At 38.1% G+C, this 22103-nt stretch overlaps 1 protein-coding gene across 3 annotated transcripts in view; it reads left to right on the top strand.

Annotated features, from left to right (window-relative positions):
- Positions 1-22103, top strand: part of HECW2 (HECT, C2 and WW domain containing E3 ubiquitin protein ligase 2) — a 343025-nt gene that overhangs the window by 242716 nt on the left and 78206 nt on the right. For all 3 annotated transcript variants that reach the window (XM_057503729.1, XM_036927906.2, XM_057503730.1), the window contains 4 exons: positions 438-588; positions 1263-1366; positions 1876-2000; positions 10596-10781. In XM_057503729.1, coding sequence (XP_057359712.1) covers positions 438-588; positions 1263-1366; positions 1876-2000; positions 10596-10781 — 566 coding nt within the window. The remainder of the gene's footprint in view (positions 1-437; positions 589-1262; positions 1367-1875; positions 2001-10595; positions 10782-22103) is intronic.

Genomic DNA, 22103 nt, shown 5'->3' with positions numbered 1-22103 from the left:
ACATGGAAGTTTCTAGCTATGAGACTCTCATCTAAGCTGGAAAAAGCAGGGAAAAAATGAATTTTTGGTGAAAACAAACATCAATACCAATTTTGATGTGAATATCTAAGGTTTTATAATACCAACCACTGAATTTTTAAAACACTGATGCTCATATATGAAGGATGAGCATTGTGGGCAGATCTGGAAGGATTCTTCTGTACATTCAGAGATTCTTTAAAAGGTTGTTATTATACACACAGGTTATGTTTACTAACCAGTCACAGTGGATTCCCAAGTAGACTGGGGGAAGTGCTGGATTATATGCAGTGAAGTATATATTATTAGCCCCAAATTATAGCACGTCAGAGAGGGAAAACACAGGCAGAATTTAGGGAAGCATGATAATGGCCTCAGCTCCTCCTCCTAAACCCTCTTCATACTTTACTGCTGTTTAGACTGGGAGGCGCGCATTGACAGCCACGGCAGAATCTTCTATGTGGATCATGTAAATAGAACCACGACTTGGCAGCGGCCAACAGCGCCCCCCGCCCCACAGGTGCTGCAGAGGTCAAACTCCATACAGCAAATGGAGCAGCTGAACCGGCGGTGAGGAGGGGCATTTTTGCTCGCAGGGTTCTGTTTTGTGATCGGGCTATTTTTACACGACACAAAGTAGAAAACAGAGTTGTCTCTCTTTCACCTTTGGGTGTCCTGTCATTAAGGTCTAGCTGGTACCTCTTTTAATTCATAGATTTCATTGAACTTGTTTAAAAAAATAATAACCATACACATACACAGCTTGTTTAGAAACAGGAGAGGAAAGAAGTGATGACCCCTCTAGTCCACCCAAGGAATTGATTTTTAGTGAAATAATTTCTAATTTGAAGCCAAATATCATTAAAAATATCTACCATCTTCATATATAATTCATCTTTATTATAAATCTAAGCCTTTTAAGCCTGTTCTTTTTCAAGAACTAATTGCAATGGAACAAGAAGTTGTTCTTCTTCTCTTTTAACAATATAAGGACTTAATTTCCTTCGACTGAAGCCCACACATTTTATTAATTTGTTAGCAAAATGTTCCACAAACAACGGACAGAAGAAATTCAATGCAATGTACTTTACTTAAACAACAGCTGGCCTAGAAGGTTAGGGAATAGGAGTGTGGGGAGGAAACAGCTGAGGCTGAGAAGACAGTGAAAACTCCTGGGCTCTGGGGGAGCAGTCAAGTCCTTCATTTTGGAGGCACTGTGAATAACTCCAGGCTCCTGATTGCAGGTATCAGAGTATCCGCAGAACCATGACTAATGAGAGGCCTGAGGAAAATGCCAATGCTCTCGATGGGGCAGGGGAGGAGGCTGACTTTCACCAAGCCAGTGCAGGTAAGAGCCTTTGGGTTGGTTTGTTTTGAAATCCCACAGAAGTAGAAAACAAATAAGGATTTCTAAGAAATTATGCTTTTCTTTCAGTGCACCTTTGATCTTTAGTAAGGTCTGGTAATCCTCAAAAAGTAGAGTTCACCAGAGACCTCTTCTAATCCTCGACTTTTTATTAGTACTAAGAAAAGGATCCCCAAAACAAATAGCATATAAATTACTCTAATCTCTGGATCTATGAGACAGTGCATAAAGATTGAATCTGACCACTTAAAACATCTAAGGATGCATGAAAATGTTAACAGTGACTGGGAATATTATTCAATTCCATTTTTGTGTAATTAAGACCAGTCAGGTTTTATGTACAAATATGCATCACAGAAAAAAGTGTTTGAGTGATTAAAATAGTATATAGGTATTCTTTGGTTCTTTTAAAATATAGATGGAAGTGGATAGATACATTTGCCCCACGTGGAAAGAATTCCCTGAAAGCCCCTATGGTCTTCCCCCTCTAGATTTCCGACGGGAGAACGTCCTGCCCCACTCTACCTCCAGATCCAGGCTCACGCTGCTGTTACAGTCTCCCCCTGTGAAGTTCCTCATCAGCCCAGAGTTCTTCACCGTGCTGCATTCTAACCCTGTGAGTATCAGATCTGGAGGTATGTGATGGAAAAAACAACAGGCCAGAGGAAATCATCCCTATTTATGCAATAATAGTAAGAATGATAATAGCTAATGTTCACTGAGCACTAAGTGTTCTCACCTCTGTGTTAAGCACAAGACATGTTTTAGCCCATTTAGCCCAATCATATGAGTTAGATAAAACATCCATTTTTCTAGGTGGAGAAACTGAGATACAGAGACGTTAAATGGCATTACTAAGGTTATATAACCACTAAGTGGTATTGTTGGGGTTTAAGTCCTAGAGAAACTGACTCCAGAGTCTTTGATCTTAATAACCAACTAATTTTGCCAGCACAAATAAAACAAAATGTCTTAGTGCTGACAGTAGCCAATCATCAGATTGGGTTTTGAGATTGTGGTACAGGCTCTCTGAAAGAAGGAGAAAATATGAACTTTATACATTGCTGTAATCTAAAAAGTAAATCAATAAGTAGAGGAATATTTTATAGATAGATGAAGCTTGTGTGGAAGATAAAGGATTTTTGAAGGGTGCCTTAGTAATGTGTTTAAGATGAATTAGTTTAAATTTCCCTCCTTTACTAATGTGTTCATATTCTTTAGAAGTCCTACTGCTGTGATTTCACAACAGGCCTAAAAATGTTAGTGTCGGCTAAAAGAATAAATCTTTTGTTAACCAGAGGATTATAAGAAACTTTAGGCTTTAAATCATTGATCTAAATAAAGAGAAATCACTTGGACTCTCTCCTTTTATCTATTTTTTTTCATTCTTTCAGCCCTGACTTTTAACCATAATTCTACCCCCTTTCCTGATCTTGGTTCCTTAACCAAAAAATTTCTCACACACTTACCTCCCCCTTATTAAATCCTCTTGACAATCAGTTTCTCTAGTGGTACTCACATGCCCCTTTCCTGCATTTATTTTGGAATTACAGTCTGGAATGGAAAGTTTTTATATTGCTCAGGAAGTGTTAACCTCCTGGAACCACTAGAGTATATGAAATCCACAGTGACAGTGAAAAATGTGGCACACTTGTGTTCTGGTTATGCAACATATTTGTCTAAAATATTTCTAGAAAAAAAAAGAGAAGGTTTGCAAATACTATATAAATATAGGCAAAACTTTTGTGTCTGTGTGAAGAATAAATATAGGAGGGTGATAGGAAAAGTTGGCTAGAAGGCATTTCTTTCTGATGGGAGTCTTAAGTTGTATCATAGAGTAAATAATGGACATTGGTTGATCAAAATGGGGTAGGAGGGCCTCCTTGGCGGTGGATATGAATGAGCATAGAAGTGAAAAATGGGTCATATATACATGCTGAGTTTTTCATTCATCTAGTAACTATTGTTGAAAACATGATTTATGCTAATAATGATGGTAGGTGCCACAGACAGAGTGGGGAATAAGATAAAGTTCTTACCTACAGTAGACAGAGAGTAAGGGTAGTTTTAGAAAGATGGTTATAGAACGCCCCTCTGAAGAAATAATTGTGAGTTGAAAGCTGAAAGACAAGAAATCATCAACCATGGCAAAAGCCAGGGGAACTTCATTGGAAGCAATTGGAACAGCAAGTGCAGGGACTCCGGGGCTCCAAAAAGTGAGCAGAGGAGCTTCTATGTGGTTTTAGAAAGAGGGTATTGCGTGCAATTGAGTTAGAAAGTCAGCAGGACTGAGATCATCGATCTGGCTGTAGGGCATGGCCAGGGGTTTGGATTTTATTCTGAGATCAGTGGGACGCCATCATACACTTTGAGTGCCGTGCTCTGATTTGCAAACTGTAGAAAGGCAAGAGTAAAAGCCAAGTGATGAGAATGACAGTTCTTCATGGTCTAGGGAAAGGTCAATGCTGATTGGAATCATGAGGTCAGGATGAAGCTGGAGAGAAGTACATGGATTTAAGAGACACTTTGAAGGTAGAATCAGTACGACTTGCTGAAAAATTGATTGTTAGGGGTGAGTAAAAAGGGAATAAATAAGAAATACTTTAGGGATTTGGTTTGGCCAAGAAGTTAATCTTGTTGGATCCATTGTGCTAATGTGAGAGTAAACAGCACTAAATTTGACAAGGAATGAGAGAGAAACAAAGTAAGAACTTTGTTTCTGTGCAGTGTTTGGGTATAACACAGTGGGCAAATACTGGACTTGTATTACTTCATTTGGGGTGTGCCATCCTATTAGCAATGTAACAGCACAATTTGAATTTAATATGTATAATTAACATTTCATTTTCTCCATTAATTTCTTAAATCTAGATCTTGCTTCTAGTAAAAAAGCAGCAAACTTTTTCTGTAAAGGTCCAGAGAATAAATATTTTCAACTTTTGGGCCAAGAACAACATGTAAAGAATGAACATGGCTGTTTTTCAATAAAACTGTTTGCCAACCCAGCCAGCCAGCCCATGGGTCCATAATTTGCCCACTCACTTCTAGTTTAGACAGCCCACAAAACCATAGCAAGACCTGATTTATGTAATGTTATTAGTTTCACCATGGCCAATTTCAAGCTGCCAAGAGGACCTTCCTAAATACCAAGTTCTAACTTCTCTTTGTGGGCTGCCTTCTTTAGTATAAGTACCTTATCACTACAGTGTTTCAGGTAGAGGCTGAATTAATAGTTATTGGGTCATGATATAAGGCTGAGACTTTTAAACTTGGTAAACATCTAAAAATAAATGCATATTCTTGATTCCTACAAAGTAGAGACACTGGTTCACTATGTATGGAATGGGTCCCAGGCATCTGGATCTTTTTTTTTTTTTTTGGTTCCTTAATTGACTTTGATATAATTGGTCTGTGACTTGTAATACGGAAATTCCCAGTATAAAGAGATGTTGCATTAAATGACCTTGCTGCCTTTGTCACAATATTAATAACTCATCTGGACTCTTGACAACTAAATTGTTTAATGCTGTGAAAATACTCAGCAGCTTGCATGTTTTTGCTTATTTTGTTTTCATGTTTTCATTGTTTTTCCCTTTCCTTATACATGGCTTTAAAACTTCTTTTGCTGGGCAGCCTATCTTGATTTTAAGGTATTCTCTCAGAAGCATTTTAATTGTTTTTTTCCTCCTAACCTGAACTGCCTTCACTACTGGCTGAAAACATAATCCATGCTGTGCATCTATATGTTTCTGTGATATTTCAATTATATTGAGTTTAGGAAGGCTTATTCTTCTGACCTAAATATGGCAGAAATTAAAGCAGCTGAATTTTTCTTACTGATGGTCCCAAGGTATGGAAATAAATCAGGCAGATTTTTTGTAAAAGGGAATTATTTGAGGGAATCTCTTGTGTTTCCTAGATTAGCAGAAAATGTTGCAAAATATACTTTAAATTGGTTTCCTTATTTTAAGATTTACTATCTACTCTTTTTTTGTATAATTGCTTGTTATATATGACTCTTTCAGTAGCTTCCATGTGTGTTTATATTATTGAAAATGTTTAACATACAGAAGTACTTTAAAAGCTTTCCTAATTATTTTTATGATTTGAAGATATCAGTTTATGTTGAAAGATAGCCATGAACAATATATTGTGTGTAGAAGTAACTGCCTTATCATCTTTATTGAAAAGAACAAATATATGGTTGTCGTAACTCTAAAGGAAAACTTGAGAAACAAAACATTGCTTGTTCTTTTTATAATTTCCTTTATGGTTGCTTTAAGGTACATACTACTGCCCTCTGCTGGTTGTGATCAGATTTCTTCCGAAATTGTGAACTGTTTTTCCTAAGTCAAGATTTATAGTGTCATGTCTTCAATAGTTCATCTGTAGCCTTTGTTTGTCTAAATAATATCATGCATAAAAATATTTCATTATATGCCACTTAAAAATGTTTCTAACATACATGCCAAATTATTACTCTGGCTTTTAATAAGCTCTAGAAATACATTAATTCTATCATCTAAACTCCTTATTACTTAATGAAGAAAAATATTATTCCAAAATATATAAATATATTCTTACAAGTCATGAATTCCTGCTACTACAAAATCAAAGAATTGATAGTTTACAGTTAGTTTTGCTAATAAGTTAAATTTCCTTCCATTTCACTCTTTATCTAGATGAGAACAATGTAAAATATTTTATGATTGAAAATATGGTAAAGACAGACTGTATATAAAAGAATTGTTTCCATATCCCCGCATACATCTAATGGAAACAATGTTACTTGATTTTGTTTATAATAAATTTTGTTAGCAAATAATGTATACAGATATTCATATCTTGCTCCCTTGTGAGTATGAGAGATATGCTATAGCTACAGATATATGATATTTTCCAAGTGTGAATTCAGAATACATATTCTTGATGAAGGGTTACCGAAATGTGAAAGATAGATTTTATTTAGCACTAATGTACTTGATACCTGTGTTACTGAAAATAATGGAATTAGATGAAATCAAGACTAGACCAGGTAATCCTGGACATATGGCCACCATAACAAAAAAAGCTGCCAAAAAAAGAAAAAAGGATTGTTATTATTTGCATTGTGAATGATTGATAAGAAATGTGTTTGCGTATAATTTTCTTATTCAACTGCCAAATGGCAATAGCATTCCCCTCAACATCCTCTTGATAATTTTCACTTCTGACACCTCACCACTTAACCAAACAAAACACATCAAGCTCTAAGGAGTGTTATTTTAACAAAATTCAGCTGAACAAATTCAGTTGATCATTCAGTTGGTCATTCATTCACTCATCGAGTGTTTATTTCTTGCTCAGAACAAGAAAGAGGAACAACTGAGAGGAAGGATTGGAAAGGGCATTTTGGAAAAGAGAAGGAATAAATAAAAGGGACTTTTTAAAATCACATCAGGAAAATAAAACTTTGTGCCCTTTAGAGATCATTTAAGGGGGATCTGTCTACCTCTAGCAGTGGCCAACTCTCCTTACTGCCTGTGAGTCCACACGCAGCCACTGCCCAGGCGAGCTCATGGTGTGCATTCTCATGAGATTATGTATATTATAAAATAAGCCCCATTTATCCTTTCCTAGTCTACTTTTGTTTGAGTAACAAGTCATATCCCTCTACTGCATCTTTTTTCTGGAAGACCAAAACAAAACAAAATACCATTCCAAACACAGAAAAGGATGCTCACTCAGTTAGAACCACTAACTCCCAGAGGGAGAATAAAATTACTCTTTTTCTTAACCCACAGCTCTGTTAATGTCAACTTCCATGAAGACTAAACTCTTTTAATCTAATCCCACCTATTCAGTGTTTCTCAACTCTCTGGACCACTTATTCTTAGCTCTGCTGATTCTATCAGTGTGTTTCAGTATTTTCACTGCCACTGTGGCCTTTGTTTTCCAAATTCTACTTTCTGCCTCTAGTGAACCTCTTCCTCCCACGTCCCTCTTTAATTTGCCTTCTCCATCCTTTTGTGTGATCAGGCCATACTCAACTCTGTCCTCAGGGTTTAGCATGTAACAAAAGGTTTTGCAGTTAATAGGAAGTAAGATGCTGGCCCAAGATCTTCAAAGGCCTCTCTTTTAAGCGTGGTAGTAATAATCCCTTATATATTCTTTTACAAAACTACTTCTCTGTGTTCTTCCAGTGATTTTTACCTCTTCAAAGCACTTTCATATGATTTGTTCCATTAAATCTGAATCTTACCTTCCTATGAAGAAAGCAGGGCAGTGGCAGTTATTATTCCATCTTAAATGTGCAAATTGAGGCAAACAGAGATTCCGTGACTTTCTTTGTCTCCGTGAATGATGGGGTTGTGACTAGAATCTGTTGTGAGTAGAAACTGTAGTATAAGTATCCTTTCTGAACTGTCTGTGTGTGTGTGTGCGTGTGTATGTGTGTGTATTCAGAAATAGTAAGTATAATGTATATTGAACAAATATATATAAAGTATATATTAAAAACAAACATCTATACATAAATATATATGAGTACATACAAATACATTTATAAATACATGTAAATAAATATGTGTACATAGTTTCTTTATTAAACTGTAGCAATCTAGAGAGATGTTCCTGCTGCTTTAAGGGTTTTATACGGATTCTAACAGTCATGTTGTGCATGTTATTCAGACCTGAAGAGCTATGGTTCTAAAGGTTGTTTGCTAGTTACTAATGAGAGAAATCTTTCTTGCACTTAATTTACTTTGGTAGATGCTTTTGCATAGATCAGTTGAACTTCACACTATATCACAGGTCTCCTTGAGTGAAGAGGAGGAAGATGAAAGGACATAATTAATTGTATGACTAGCCTTAAGACTCCTGAGCTTAAAGAGCTGTCCAATCCCAGGAAACGATTTCAAGCCTGCGGCTGAGATGGGTTCCTTTACCGAATTACCACTACTTCTCACCCTCATGAAGTTCTGCATTAATGTGAGATGCATTTCTGGTGCTCTAGAAAAAGAATCAGAATATGACCTATTTGCTTATTTATGGAGAGAGGGAGAAGCGAGGGCGACCAAGAAATAAACCCATTTAGAACAACAGTTAATGTAATGACTTACTTGACAGAATTATCCCACAATAATTTGTTCCCAAAGAGACTTAGCAAGTATGACTTAAAGCACATGACCATCAGCGCCACACAAGCTGGTGTGGCCTCAGGCCTCAAAGCCTGCAGTGGTTTATGTGAAAACAGAGCAGCAACATGGAGCCAAATGCAGAAAACAGATGCCTTGCTGACTACGTAAAGCTCCAAGGCCAGGTCAGCCACAGGCTAAACTATTAGTTAGCTAGCATTTGTCTCTGACAACTTTCAGCTTTTATTAGTCTCCTTCTCTGCTTTCATGGTATCAGTTTCTTATTCCCTCGTGCCCTCTAATTGCCCAGAGCCCCTGCACAGGCCTGCCCGCCTTGGCAGCACTCTGTGCTCTGAACCCCACAGTTTCTCTCAGCCATTGAAACCTCCTCTAATTAGACTGTCAGGGTGAAATACAACCTCCAAATATTCTATTCTCAGGTGGACTTAGGAAGCAGTACACTAGTATTTGAGAACATTCAATATAGTCTCCTTTTGTCCTCCTTCTTCCTTCCTTTTGTTGTAATAGGGAAAACTATTTTAATGCAAAGTAAAATATATATAATGATGGTGAATCAATCTCAGTAACTGAATAAACTATATAACTATAATATATTGTATAGTTCGTTATATGTCAGGGATGGCAAACCACAAATCTCAGTGCCTTAAGCTGACAAAGGTTTGTTTTTCGTTCCAAATTGGGCTGTCAGTGTTCTCTGATCCCTGTCACCACTCAGAGACCCAGGAGCCCTACCAGGGAGCAGCCGCCACTCCAGCATGCCCACTTGCTGTCTTACTTGCAAAAGGGAAGAAAGCTGTAGTGGGACTCACATCAACAATAAATGCTTTGGCACTGACATGACACAGCTTGAGGAACCCTGGAAAATAGAAACAGTGTTCACTGTCCTCTTACTCACTCCTCTTTTATCCTCGCTAACTACCACACTGCTAGGCATAGCAAAGGACAGTAAACATTCATTAAAATGAAATGATTTCCAGAGATTCTAGTTTCTCTTAGATTTGTCTTGTTTTGTCTTAGACTGAAAGCAGTGAAATAAAGCCTGAAGTCTAGTGTCCCTTGGGATACTACAGGTGAGAGGAACCCAAAGCCCTTTGTGTCTGTCTGAGAAGAATAGAATTCCATGTTAGATCATTCGTGGTCTGGTCAATTTCATGAATATCATATTCTTTCTGATGATACAAGGAGATAGCTCCATGCAGTTATTCCTCCTTCTCTCCTGCTTGGCACTTGGCATTGTGCAGTAAATATTTGCTGACTGACTTGTGTGTGGGTAGCCTGTGGCTTATGGTCAATTTTTGGAATCATCTTTAAGCATTATAGAGGTGAAGACTACAGTGTTTTGACAAAGCAACCACTTTTTTTGTGTGGTAGTATAGTGGAGTTTTATTAATACATTTTAACATGCATTTCAATCACATAAATTTAACCATATATATGCACAAGAAAAATAGAAAAAAAATACTGAGATACACAGTCCGGGCAGTTCTGCCTGACATTCTGGTCACTTAGTTATGCCTCTCAGAAGGTGTGAGATGAAAAACTTCAATCTAATATCGTCTCAGTTGAATATGACTCTATCTCAGTGAAAGCAACTCAGCCCATTGCATGTGCTTTTAAGATTCAAATTTATGGTCAAGCAATTGTGCATACCACTTGGCTCCTAAGTGGATGCCAGCTGTTCCATATGGCGCTCATCAAAGAAGCAATGGTCTGTTCCAGCACTGGGGGAAACGCTGGCTGCTGGGTCTCGCCATCAGGTGGGACGTTTGTCTCTGGCATCATGTGGTTTTTGCCTAAATCAGTGTTAGGACCTAACATCCCCTGTAGAATGAGATGCCACAGCATTCTTGTGTAGAAAGCTAGGCTTCATCAGTGAAGGCTGTCTTGCTTTCTGCAGTCTTTCTATTTTGTTCTGATCCAAGTATGTTCCTCTGTCTGCCATTTCCATGAGTGGGCCTAGAGTTATGCTGAAGCCTGTATACCCACCAGAAGACTACGTATGCCCATGTGTAGTATATATGTCGCTTTTGCACACCAGCAGCAGGTTAACATTGGTTCTCCGTCCTTTTCTCCAGAGTGCCTACCGCATGTTTACAAACAACACGTGTTTGAAGCACATGATCACCAAAGTCCGGCGGGACACCCACCACTTTGAACGCTACCAGCATAACCGGGACCTTGTGGGATTTCTCAACATGTTTGCAAACAAACAGCTGGAGCTGCCGCGGGGCTGGGAAATGAAACACGATCATCAGGGCAAGGTAACACAAGGGGCTTATTGTGGAGAAGGGACTGGATGACTGTGGGCAACTATGGCTTTGGCACTTGGCTCTACCCTTCTGGTGAGGGCTGAAAGCCCTTTGTTAGGTGAAACATTCTATCTCCGGCTTCTCCGGATTACTACAAACAGTGGCCACATGTTCTGAGGTGGTGTATGGACTGGATGGGTGTAGGGACACGTGTTTGGCTGAATGCTCACTGTCGCCTGAATATTCTTCTACCTGTAATCTCTCACCATCTTCTGCTAATTAAAGAAAAGGTTTCTTAAGCAATGGCACTTCCTTCTCCCTAGTTATGCAGCTTGTGTTATAGACAGTTGATTAAAAAGCTGTGGTTTTGTTGAGAGAAGGTGGCTGGGAGGTCACCAAGCAATGGCACAGGGCACTGTCTTTGTGACACTCTGGGTTTGGGCCTCAGTCCTGTTGGTTCAGAACCCTGATTGTGTTAGCATGTTAAACAAGACTCACAGATTGATTATTTTATGATGAGAAATATGTAATTGTGTCACACAGGCCAGAGTAACCACATCTGTACTTCCTTCACAGACAGATGAATCAGAAAGCCAGATAGAATCAGAGGTTGTTGCATAAGTATGATATCAGAATGAGAAAGTTAGTCACTTTTATGAGGTGTTCCTCAGCTAAGACTTTATATACTTGTCTCTTGTTTAGTACCTACTATGAGCCATGAGCTGTTTAAATTTTTAATATATTTAAGTTCCTTAGAACAACTCCATAAGGGCAGTCCTAGTATTATTATTTCCATTTATAGATAAGGAGCCTCAGGTCCAAAATAGTTCAGTGACTTGCCCATTGTCACAGGGATGACAGTGATGGAGCTGTGGTCTCATCTAGGCGGTCTGATTCAAGGGTCCGTGCTCTTAACCATGACATTATGTTCTCCAAGTATCAAGTATGCAACCTCAGTTGCCCTATGCCTACCAAGACTTTAAATAGGTGACTTGAAGGGTGGAGAGGATTAAAATGACATGATATTTAACCATGCTAGGCTCATTCATTCAATAAATATTTATAAGGCACTTGTAAACAACAGATAAGCCAGCTACTTCATGGAACTACTATTCCCATGGAAAGACAAATAAATAAATACATAGCATGCCAAGTGCTGGCTAATGCTATGATTTAAAAGAAAGCAGAGGACAAGGTCTAAAGAAAGACAAGAGTAGAGTGTTATCTTATACAGGATGTCCAGAGAAAGCCTCACAGATAAGGGTGTCTGTGAACAGAGACCTGAACAAAGTGAGAAGTAAAACCATATCAGAGGAAAAGCATTCAGGTCAAATGAAATGTGTAAAGTCCTCTGTAAATGTCATTCTTCCCCCAAAGTAACCTCAAGCAATAATAACATGATCGCATCTTATTCATGTTGAACTCAGCTCTCAGCAGTCTTCTCTGAGAACCTATAAGCAAAGGGTCAAAATAGATTTTACAAAGAGCATGTATTTTAATGCCTGGGAGAAGTCCTCAGACTCTCATTGAAACTATTAGCTTGGTATCTGTAAATCTTTGAAATAAACCTCTAATTCCCAGCCCAGAGAAGATTAGAAGTTGCAAGCATGAAGTTCAGAATAGATGAAAGAGAATGGATTTGTGATTCTGTCCCTGGACCACAGGTAAAATGGCATTGTCTCAGAGTCAGGTGGGCATGGCAGTGAGGCCTTCCAGGACACTAGGAAGCTGGAAACAGAGTCACCTGGCCCTTCCTATACTCTCCTCTCCCAGAGAAGGATGTGTCACTGCTGGTGCCAAGTTTGGTTCAATAGCCTGAGAGCCCGACATGTGTAAATGATCTACGGAGTGGAAGGGCATAGATGGTTCAAATAGTATTAGAAAATCCTGATGGTATTATATCTGGGTATAAAAGAGCAGGACCATATCACGAATTCAGCTCTTTTCTCAATTCTGACAGATTTTGTAAGGTGTCTTTAGGAGCTGTGCTCATTGGAGAATAATGGGTTCAGGAAAACCCCAAGTTGAGACTATGTTGGGTGTATTTCTGTTCTGTGTAGACATTAACTTTCTTGGTCATTTATATCCTTAACTAAAGGAAATTGGGAATTTATCATGTACACGTGGAGAGAAGGTTCCTTCCTGCCAGTCATAGCTTGCCAGACACACTTTAGAAGAAAACTTCTAATTAATAACTCCTGGACCTTGAGAAAAATTTAAGTTACATTTAGGATACTATTTTAGAAGAGTTACAATATAGTCTTAAGAAAAAGTTCTGTCTCATAGCTTTTATAAAAGTTTCCATAGTTAAATAGACTTAAATATTATCTTAGCTACATGGGTAACACAACATTCCATCTTATTCCTGAGGATTTTGGACTCATTTGGGGGCTTCAACCTAAACTTGTAGGCATTGTAAAGAGTCCTGTATGTGGGCTAGTAGATAGCTGACTTTGAAATCTGTTGGTGGCTTTGCACTTGAGTACCATTTGGCATGAAAAACATGGAAGGACCTCTAGCCTTGTGGACAAAATGGATTATCAGACAGCCTGAAAGCTTATCACTTTAGCCTGATCTCTCTGCTTCATACATTTGGACTTCAATGAAGATTTTTAGCTCAGTTGGATACCTTAACTAAAGCAGGTTTATCTCCCTGTGATTCTTCTCTTCTTTCCTTTACAAATGACTGGCTTCCAATGAACTAAAATAAAGGAACATTTGGGAGAGTTTCATGATATGTTTACACATGTGTGTGTTGCTTTCGTCTATACTTTAGAAGTCATAGCTCCCATCCTCTAGACAGTTAATAGGTTTTCTTCCAGCCCTGAAATTTTAGCCCTCCCCCTTTTTTAATGAATTGCTTTGCTTTCAGAACATGGAAAGGGAGTAAATGTTTCTTCCACTTAGTATAACATCAAAAGCTATTAAATACAGAGAAGTTATTTTCCCACAGTGATGACTCGTTTCTATAATTGACATGGAGTAGAATGTCTAAATCCTCATCTACATGAAAGGAAATGATTCTCAAGAGGAATGTTCTCAAATTTAGCTCCTCAGACTTACGAAATTTGGCTCCATCTTCTCTTCTCAAGTACAACTTCCTTTCATGTTTTTGTCTATTTAGTCTTTCAACACACTTCTGAGTCATTAATGCCTACTATGTGCGTTCCACTGAATGCAGTGAGGAAGGTGAATGGGTACTTCGAGCAATTCTAATGAAGGCAGTGGAAGGTGCTATGGGGGGCTGTTGAGGACCCTACCACTGTGGGACTTTCAGACACATCACCAAAGGGCAGCTTATTTGCATGAGTTGCTTTAGCCTTCCAGGCTCAAGTGATCAGTCCTTTCTTGAATCCCCACATAATTTCACTTGTATTGTTACATGACATAAATTCCCATATGTCTCATCGTATAGCTGTTAACATGTTTTAACTCCCCAAGAAGATATCCCTTCCTTAAGAGTCCTTTGATTTATTTTGTAATTACCCCCTCTTCTACTTCAGTATAGTTCTCAGAGAAAGTTCTCACAGCAAGTTTGATGAATGAATAAAGCTTTATTCATTTATCTCATTTTGGACAAAGAGGCTGCCAGGGTCCCTCCCCACTCCCTCCTCTTGCGATGCTCGCACCAGGAGTAGCTCCTAGATTTGACCTTTCTTAATGCATATGTTGTCTTGGATTTTTCGCATTCTTGTTTGAACAAGGTAGTTTTTCACCTGTACTGTATTTGAGCTGTCTTCAGTTTTGGAGGAGACTTTTTATTCCCCAATTACATAAGGCCAAAGGTTTAAATTGGGTGAGATTTCAAAGAGTTTTGTATCTGACATGCTCTTTTTGGGAGTTCTAGGGCAAACGGTGTTCCTGACTCACATAGAAGGAGAGAGAGATGTAAAATATTCTCTTAAGATTAACTATTGATTAAGGAATCAGAACAGAATATCAGGCCTTGCTAGGTGAGATGGTACTTGTGGTGGCGGCGGCAGTGACGGTGAGGACACCTGAGTGCAATAAACTCGGGCCGTGCACCATACCTCAGACTAGGGACTTCGCCATGGATTATCCTCTTGTGCTTCATGGCAGTTTATGAGGTGGGTGTTTTTATTGTTATCCACATTTTGCTGAAATTTAGAGATGTTAAAGAGTGTGTGCATTAGCAAGTGAGGAAACCAGGATTCAGACTCCAGTAGTGTGGCTCTTAACCACCGTACTCTACTTGGAGGGATTGTCTAGAGTCGTGAGAGGCACTTGACCCCCGGTTAAAGAGTTCTAGGCCAGATGGTGGGATTACTGGGATCCCTCAAGACTGAGCCTTATGTGTAGTTCTTGAATAGATCCTGGGTGTGGCAACAGGGGACACACTGCCAGAAACCACATGTGGATGCCTTCATGCTTGCTCAGCAGAGGGGCCTGATGCTGGGGGCACTGGAATAATGGAAGGGGATGCAGTTCACATGTACTGACGGCTTACTAGATGCCAGGCTCTATGCTAGGGATACTGTATGAGCTCATTTAACTTAATCCTACAGAACAGGTTTTACTATAGATGAAGAAACCAAGGCTCAAAGAGATTAAGTGCAATTTTCACAAATCCATGTCTTTCTGTATCCAAAGCCTGTAGTGATTTTCATATACAGGATTAATCTAGACCTCACTGGCACCAATCAGCTGACTAACTTAGGAGACATCATTTAAATTTACAGGGTATGAGTTATTTCTACAAGTGAATAGGTTAGTAATCTTCTCAGGTGCTTATTGGTCATTTGTATATCCTTTGTGGAAAAATGTGTATTCAAATCTTTTGCCCATTTTGTAATTGGGTTTTTTATCTTTATATTACTGAGCTGTAAGAGTTCTTCTACATACTAATGTACTAAATACTAGTCCTTTATCAGATTTGTGCTTTGCAACTATTTTCTCCTGTTTATTGTCTTTTCACTGTTTTGATAATATTTGCAGCACAAAATTTTTCATTTTAATGTAGTCCAATTTATTTGTAATTTTTTGTTGTTACTTGTGATTTTGGTATCCTCTTAGAAAGCATTATCTAACTCTAGGTCTCAAAGGCTTACTCCATGTTTTTTTCTAAGAGCTTTATAATTTCAGCTCTTACATTTAGATCTAGGATCTCTTTGACGTAATTTTTAGTATGGGATAAGGTAGTGTGAGATAGGGGGTTCAATTTCATTCTATGCATGTAGACAGCTAGCTGTTCCAGTGCCATTTGTTGAAAAGACTATTCTTTCCCATTGCATTAGTTACTAAGAAAATGCAAATCCATACCTCAGTGAGACACCACTTCAGACCCACTTGCATGGCCAAAAAAATCCCAAAATAAAACAAAGATCTGGAAAATAATAAATGTTTGCAAGGATGTGGAGATGTTGAAGCCCTCATATATTCCTGGCAGGAAAATCAAGCAGTACAACCACTTTGGAAGCAGTTGGCCAGTTCCTTAAAAAATGTTATACGAAGAGTTGCCACATCACCCAGTGATCCCACAATTAGGTGTACACACACAAAAAATGAAAATATACTTCTACACAAAAGTTTGTACACAGATGTTTATAGTAGCATTGTTCATACTAGCCAAAGGGCAGAAACAACCCAAATGTCTGTCTATCAATAAATGGATAAATGTGGTAGATCCATATGAGTGAATATTATTTGACAGTAGAACAAATAATACTGATACACATGGATGAACCTTGAAAATATTCACTCAGTGGAAAAAACTAGTCACAAAAAATTATATATTATATGATTCTGTTAATTGAAATGTCCAGAATAGGCACCATCTATAGAGATAGAAAGTAGACTGGTGGTTTTCTTGGGTTGGAGGTGGGATGGGGAATAAATGCTAATGGAGTTGGGGGTTCTTTTCGGGGGACGAAATGTCCTAAGAGTAGGTTATGGTGGTAGCTGCACCACCCTGTGTTTAAACTAAAAACCAGTGAATTGTTTTTTAAATAGGTTACTTGTATAGTGTCTGAATTAGGTTTCAAGAAGCCTGTTTAAAAAGTGAACAGGTTGGATTAGAGGAAGGCCAAGATTCTCTTTTTAGCTCCTAGATTCTACAGATCCTTGATCCTGTCGACTTGAAGTTAGATGATATGGTTCCAAACTGGATCTGACATCAAAGATATAATGCTTTCCTTTCAACTTTTAATTACATTTGGAAAGGTCTCTTGTTCAGAATTCCCCAGTATGTTTTAATCAGTATTTTTGTTCCATTACTTGGTTTCCTTAATTATTTTGATTCTGTAATGGTGGGACTGGCAATTAAGCCAAGTTTTATTTTATGCAGCATCGTCCTTAAGAGACTGATGAAAATTTCTTGAATTCAAAGCCTAGGATTTTCACCTAACATACAGGACACATTTTGACTTGCTTCACTTTGAAATGAAACATATAAGCAAATAAAACCTGTTTAAGAAGAAAATGTCTGTTTGCTTCTTATTGTAATAATTCTTAAATTTTTGTATACTCTCAGGAGTGTGAAAATCAAGGGTAATTTGGGTTGTGGAGTACAGTGTTGATATAAACGTTTTATATTTTTGCAAGAAATATGCTTCAATAGTATTAAAATGTGACTTGTTTAAAATGCTGGTTCTTGGCTGGGTTTGATCATTAGTATGTGCTCAGGGGATAATATATTGGTAGACAAATATGGGCTTTAATAAGGAAAACCAAGTGTTATTTAACCTAGAAATGTTCTTTCTCTCTATTTCTTTCTGTTCTTTTCTTTCTTTCTCTCTGTCTCTCTCTCCCTCCCTCCCTCCCTTCCTTCCACCTCTCTCTCTCTCTCTCCTTCCTTTTCTTTCTTTTTCTTCATTTCCCTTCCTCCTTCCCTGCCTCCTTCCTTCCTTCCTTCCTTCCTTCCATTGTTAATTTGATGGATTTGAGAAAATTATGCTGCAGTGGAGTCAGGATTTCTGGATCCATTGCTAGCTGATCTGACTTATGTGAACCTCAGTTTTCTCTAAAGTGAGGTTTATTAACCTGTCCTGTCCAGTTCCTGGGGCTGTGGATATCATTAACATAGATAATAGTAGGATTTCAAATGGAAGGAAAACAATTAGGATTATGATTATCACAATTTATTCAGTAATTAATATTACTTGACTTATGGTATAGAAGATAAAAGTTGTATGATTACAAACCTCTAGAGGTTTATGATTTACTTTGGGGAAAGCAAACACATGGAATACACAAACACCTACAAACTAAAATGAACCATTGTATTTTATTTTTTAGCCAGGAGTGCCACTCACATAGTTATTACTACACAGCTCACCAAAATCTTGATTTGAATAGTTAGATCAAAGCAAGGATCTATATAGAACAATAACTAAAGAGTTTCATCAATTTAGAATTTTGTGAAAATGAAGAAGATTTGTTGTCAGTGGCCAAATCCTCATCTAATGGGAAATACATTATGTCCTTTATAAAGGACATACTGTAGGATTGATGCCAGTGCCCCTCTTCTTCATGAACTGTGGTGGTCCAGCAAGAATGGGTTTTTCAAAGTAGGGTTCCTTTTGTTGTTTTTGCTCCTCGTTTTCCATGTTGTTCATGATCACTGCAGGATAGTCTACCCTTAAAACTGTGTAATAACCCAGAGCAGTTTCTGTTTCTCCACTGTGAGTACTCTGTTACTGTGGTCATTCTAGCAGGGACTCTGGCTTCAATCCCACATGAAGCCAATGGCCACATTTACTGGGTCGGGTTCCCCTCAGTGAGTAAATGCAGTAATATCTGAAGGTATCAAGTGAATCCCAGACATCTCCTGGCAGGGTAAGTTCTACACTTTGAAAAACATGTTTGTTTGTTTGTTTGTTTGTTTTTGTCAATTTGGCCACTACATTTATTTTTGTGGCACATCTCTTTAATTGCTTTGGAATAACTAATACCCTGTGCAGGTACCTGATTTTAATCACCTCAAGCTACATAGCAATCCAGGTGGAGATGGAATGAAACTCTGAATTTGTCAATAGCACATGGTTTTTAGAGAATTTCTTGCTGATTTTTAAGGGGGTAGAAAAGTGTTAGATCAAAAAATAATCCACATAAATACACATAGAAGGCAAAGGTGAAGGATCTTTCTAGGGTAGTGTGCTTTTCTGAATGAAAGAACAGAGTAGAGATTGGTTTTGTGAATGTATTTATGAGCAAAATGCAGTAAAAAAATATGTGGAATCTTGAAAAAATTACTCAAGTATGAAGACAGGCTTTGCCTTTTATTTTATTTTATTTTATTTTTATTATTTTTTTAAGCAGAGGAGCTCCAGGTTGTAATTTGCATTTTTAAAATTTTGGTATCATTAATCTACAATTACATGAGGAACATTATGTTTACTAGGCTCCCCCCTTCACCAAGTCCCCCCCACAATCCCCATTACAGTCATTGTCCATCAGCGTAGTAAGATGCTGTAGAATCACTACTTGTCTTCTCTGTGTTGTACAGCCCTCCCCATGCCCTCCCACATTATACTTGCTAATTGTAATGCCCTCTTTCATTTTCTTCCACCTTATCCCTCCCTTCCCACTCATCCTTCCCAGTCTCTTTCCCTTTGGTAACTGTTAGTCCATTCTTGGGTTCTGTGATTCTGCTGCTGTTTTGTTCCTTCATTTTTTTCTTTGTTCTTATACTCCACATATGAGTGAAATCATTTGGTACTTGTCTTTCTCCACCTGGCTTATTTCACTGAGCATAATACCCTCTAGCTCCATCCATGTTGTTGCAAGTGGTAGGATTTGTTTTCTTCTTATTTTGCCTTTTATTTTTAAGCAATTGTCTTGATGACCTGCATTGAATCATTTTTTAAAACTACAGTATGCTATTTAAAAATTTCATGGCAATGACCTTCTACTTTACTTAAAATGGACTCATTTGGATAACTCCATTCTCAGTCTTTTTTAGGGAAATTCTGTTAAATATTTAACAACCAGGTCCCCCAGGGTGGTGTGGAGGAGGGCTGATTTGAAGCATTTTCCATTTTCCATGGTGTAAATTCTCTTACCATAGCCAATTTTAGGCTGCCTGCATCACAGTCAGCCAGCACATAGAATCCCTTAAAATTATTCAATCAGCTCTCATGAGCTGGTCCAAGCCATCCCCAGCATATCAGTGGCTTTCCTATTTCATTTCCAATACTTAAACCCCATCACTCCCAACACATAAAATACCTCTTTTTAGCTAACATTTTACATCTAGGAATATTGTATTTATCTCTATCTACTAATCAACCAGCTGTTTCCAGAACTCTGGTCCAAGTACCATGGATCCCTGTTTTCTCTCCTAGCAACTTTAGCTCTCTTATAATAGCTGTTTAACAGATTAACCTCCTTTAATTTTTTTGTGACTGATAAAAATGTTGTGAAATATTTGGGACCATTCCCTTCTTCCAAGTGAACCAAGTGGTGGAAAATGTTGGCATGACTATATTTAATTATAATAAACTGTATCATTCAGCCTTTCTAATCTCTACTATTAGTAACAGAGTTCTATTTGGGACATAATGTAGAGAAAATAATAGCATGTTTATTCTTTATAATTGGGGAGATCCTGTGAAGGGACCCAGGAGCTGAGAAGAGATTTATGTTTTAGAAGGGAGAGAATGTGAGTAAATACCATCTTTATAAAAGCTAAAGTGGATTACAGTGAACTTTTTTGAGCATTTCTAAGACTATGTAGAGTTGAGAAGCTAGACGTTGGAGCAGATCCAATACACAGTGCTTCTAAGTTATAGATTGTTGTTCCTTCATTGTTTCCATGCCTTCTTTTTAAAACAAGTATAATTGACATGCATTATATTAGTTTCAGGTGCACACATAATGATTCAACATTCGTGAATATTGTGAAATGATCACCACAATAAACCGAGTTACCTTCTGTCACCACACAAATTTACAAAATTGTCCTTTCTTGTGATGAGACTTTTTTGAGATTTTTCTTTCTTAGCAGCTTTCAAGTTTGCAATACGATATTACTGACTACAGTCCCCATGCCCTGGCCCTAGCAAGGTAGAGAAAGAATGTAAAAATTGTACCCACCAGCTCTTCCCTTCCTGGGGAGGGTCCCCAACAGCCTTTTTTGCCGCTTTGGCAGACACTTTAGATTAGCAAATGAAATATTCCTCACATACAGTCTAGGTTCTTTTCAAATTGCAGCTTTTGCACTGGGTCCTGGGGCAAATGAGTCTGTGTGTGATCCGTTTGAGAGCACAATTTACATCCCCTGCAGCCCTATGGTTCTCCTGTATGTACTCCCCATTGGTTTTCAAAGCCAGGTGTTTCAGGGGCTTATCTCTCTAGTGCAGGTCCCAAGGGCTGGGGTAGCTGATGAGAGACACAAAGCCTTTGCTCCGCTTGGAGGAGTTCCACACTTGTGAGACCCCCTCCTGATGTGGTCACTGTGTCAAGGGTAGAGTTTTTGGCCAGATCTCATCTCTGCCTCTCCTAACCATTTCAGTGCGGCCCTTTTATCCTTTGTTGTGCAGTTGTTCAGCTAGTTCTCACATTCTTTTCAGAGGGAATTGTTCTGTAGGTAGCCATAGATTTGTGATGGGACGGGGAGGGGGGTGATCTTCCTACACTGCCATCTTAAACTGCCTCTTGTTTCCATAACTTTTTAGAGAAAGAAAAATAGAAGATCTTATGTCCTGTCTTTCTGTAGCATAATTACAAGTGCTTTTTGTTCTATTTTGTTTACATGGTCTTTTAATATGGATTCCTGGTTTGGCAGAATGTTAACTGGAAACAATTTCAAACTTCTGTAACTTAGATTTGTTGAGCTTGAGATTGGTATTTCTTCCCAAATGCTGATGGCTTTTTCTTTTCTTAAAATAATAGAAGCTTTAAAAAAAGAAAGAATTGTGTAAATAGAGAAGTGTGTTTTGTTTGGCCTCACTAAAATACCACTTGGCTCCAACCCCTCAGTATTTCCTGCCTCTGACCATGCCCTGAAGCAGTGAAAGGGTAGAAGTTTTTAAAATGAGATTTGAGTTTGTGTATTTGCATTCCTTTCAGTTTTTGACTGTGTTGTTAGTCTTAGTAGGTCCAGCACTGTGAAGCTTGAGTGAATTTCTTTAATGAAACTTAACAGTAGGGGATCTATGTTGCTCAAAATTTGCTTTGCTAGTAGCTAATCTGAAAAAGACTCATTTTTTGATACCAGTGCTTTTCTTGTGTACTTTACATCCTCACACACTGCTTAACCCAACAATATTTGTAATACATTTTAGATATGTTCATAAATGAAGGCAGGCTATTCAAGAATGGTGATATAAAAAGTGACCCAAATACAGAAAAAAAAAAAAACAGTACCAGGCCAAC

Source organism: Manis pentadactyla, chromosome 6 (genome assembly GCF_030020395.1).
Source record: "Manis pentadactyla isolate mManPen7 chromosome 6, mManPen7.hap1, whole genome shotgun sequence".
Taxonomy (NCBI): Eukaryota; Metazoa; Chordata; class Mammalia; order Pholidota; family Manidae; genus Manis; species Manis pentadactyla.
This window is presented reverse-complemented; position numbering and strand designations above follow the sequence as displayed.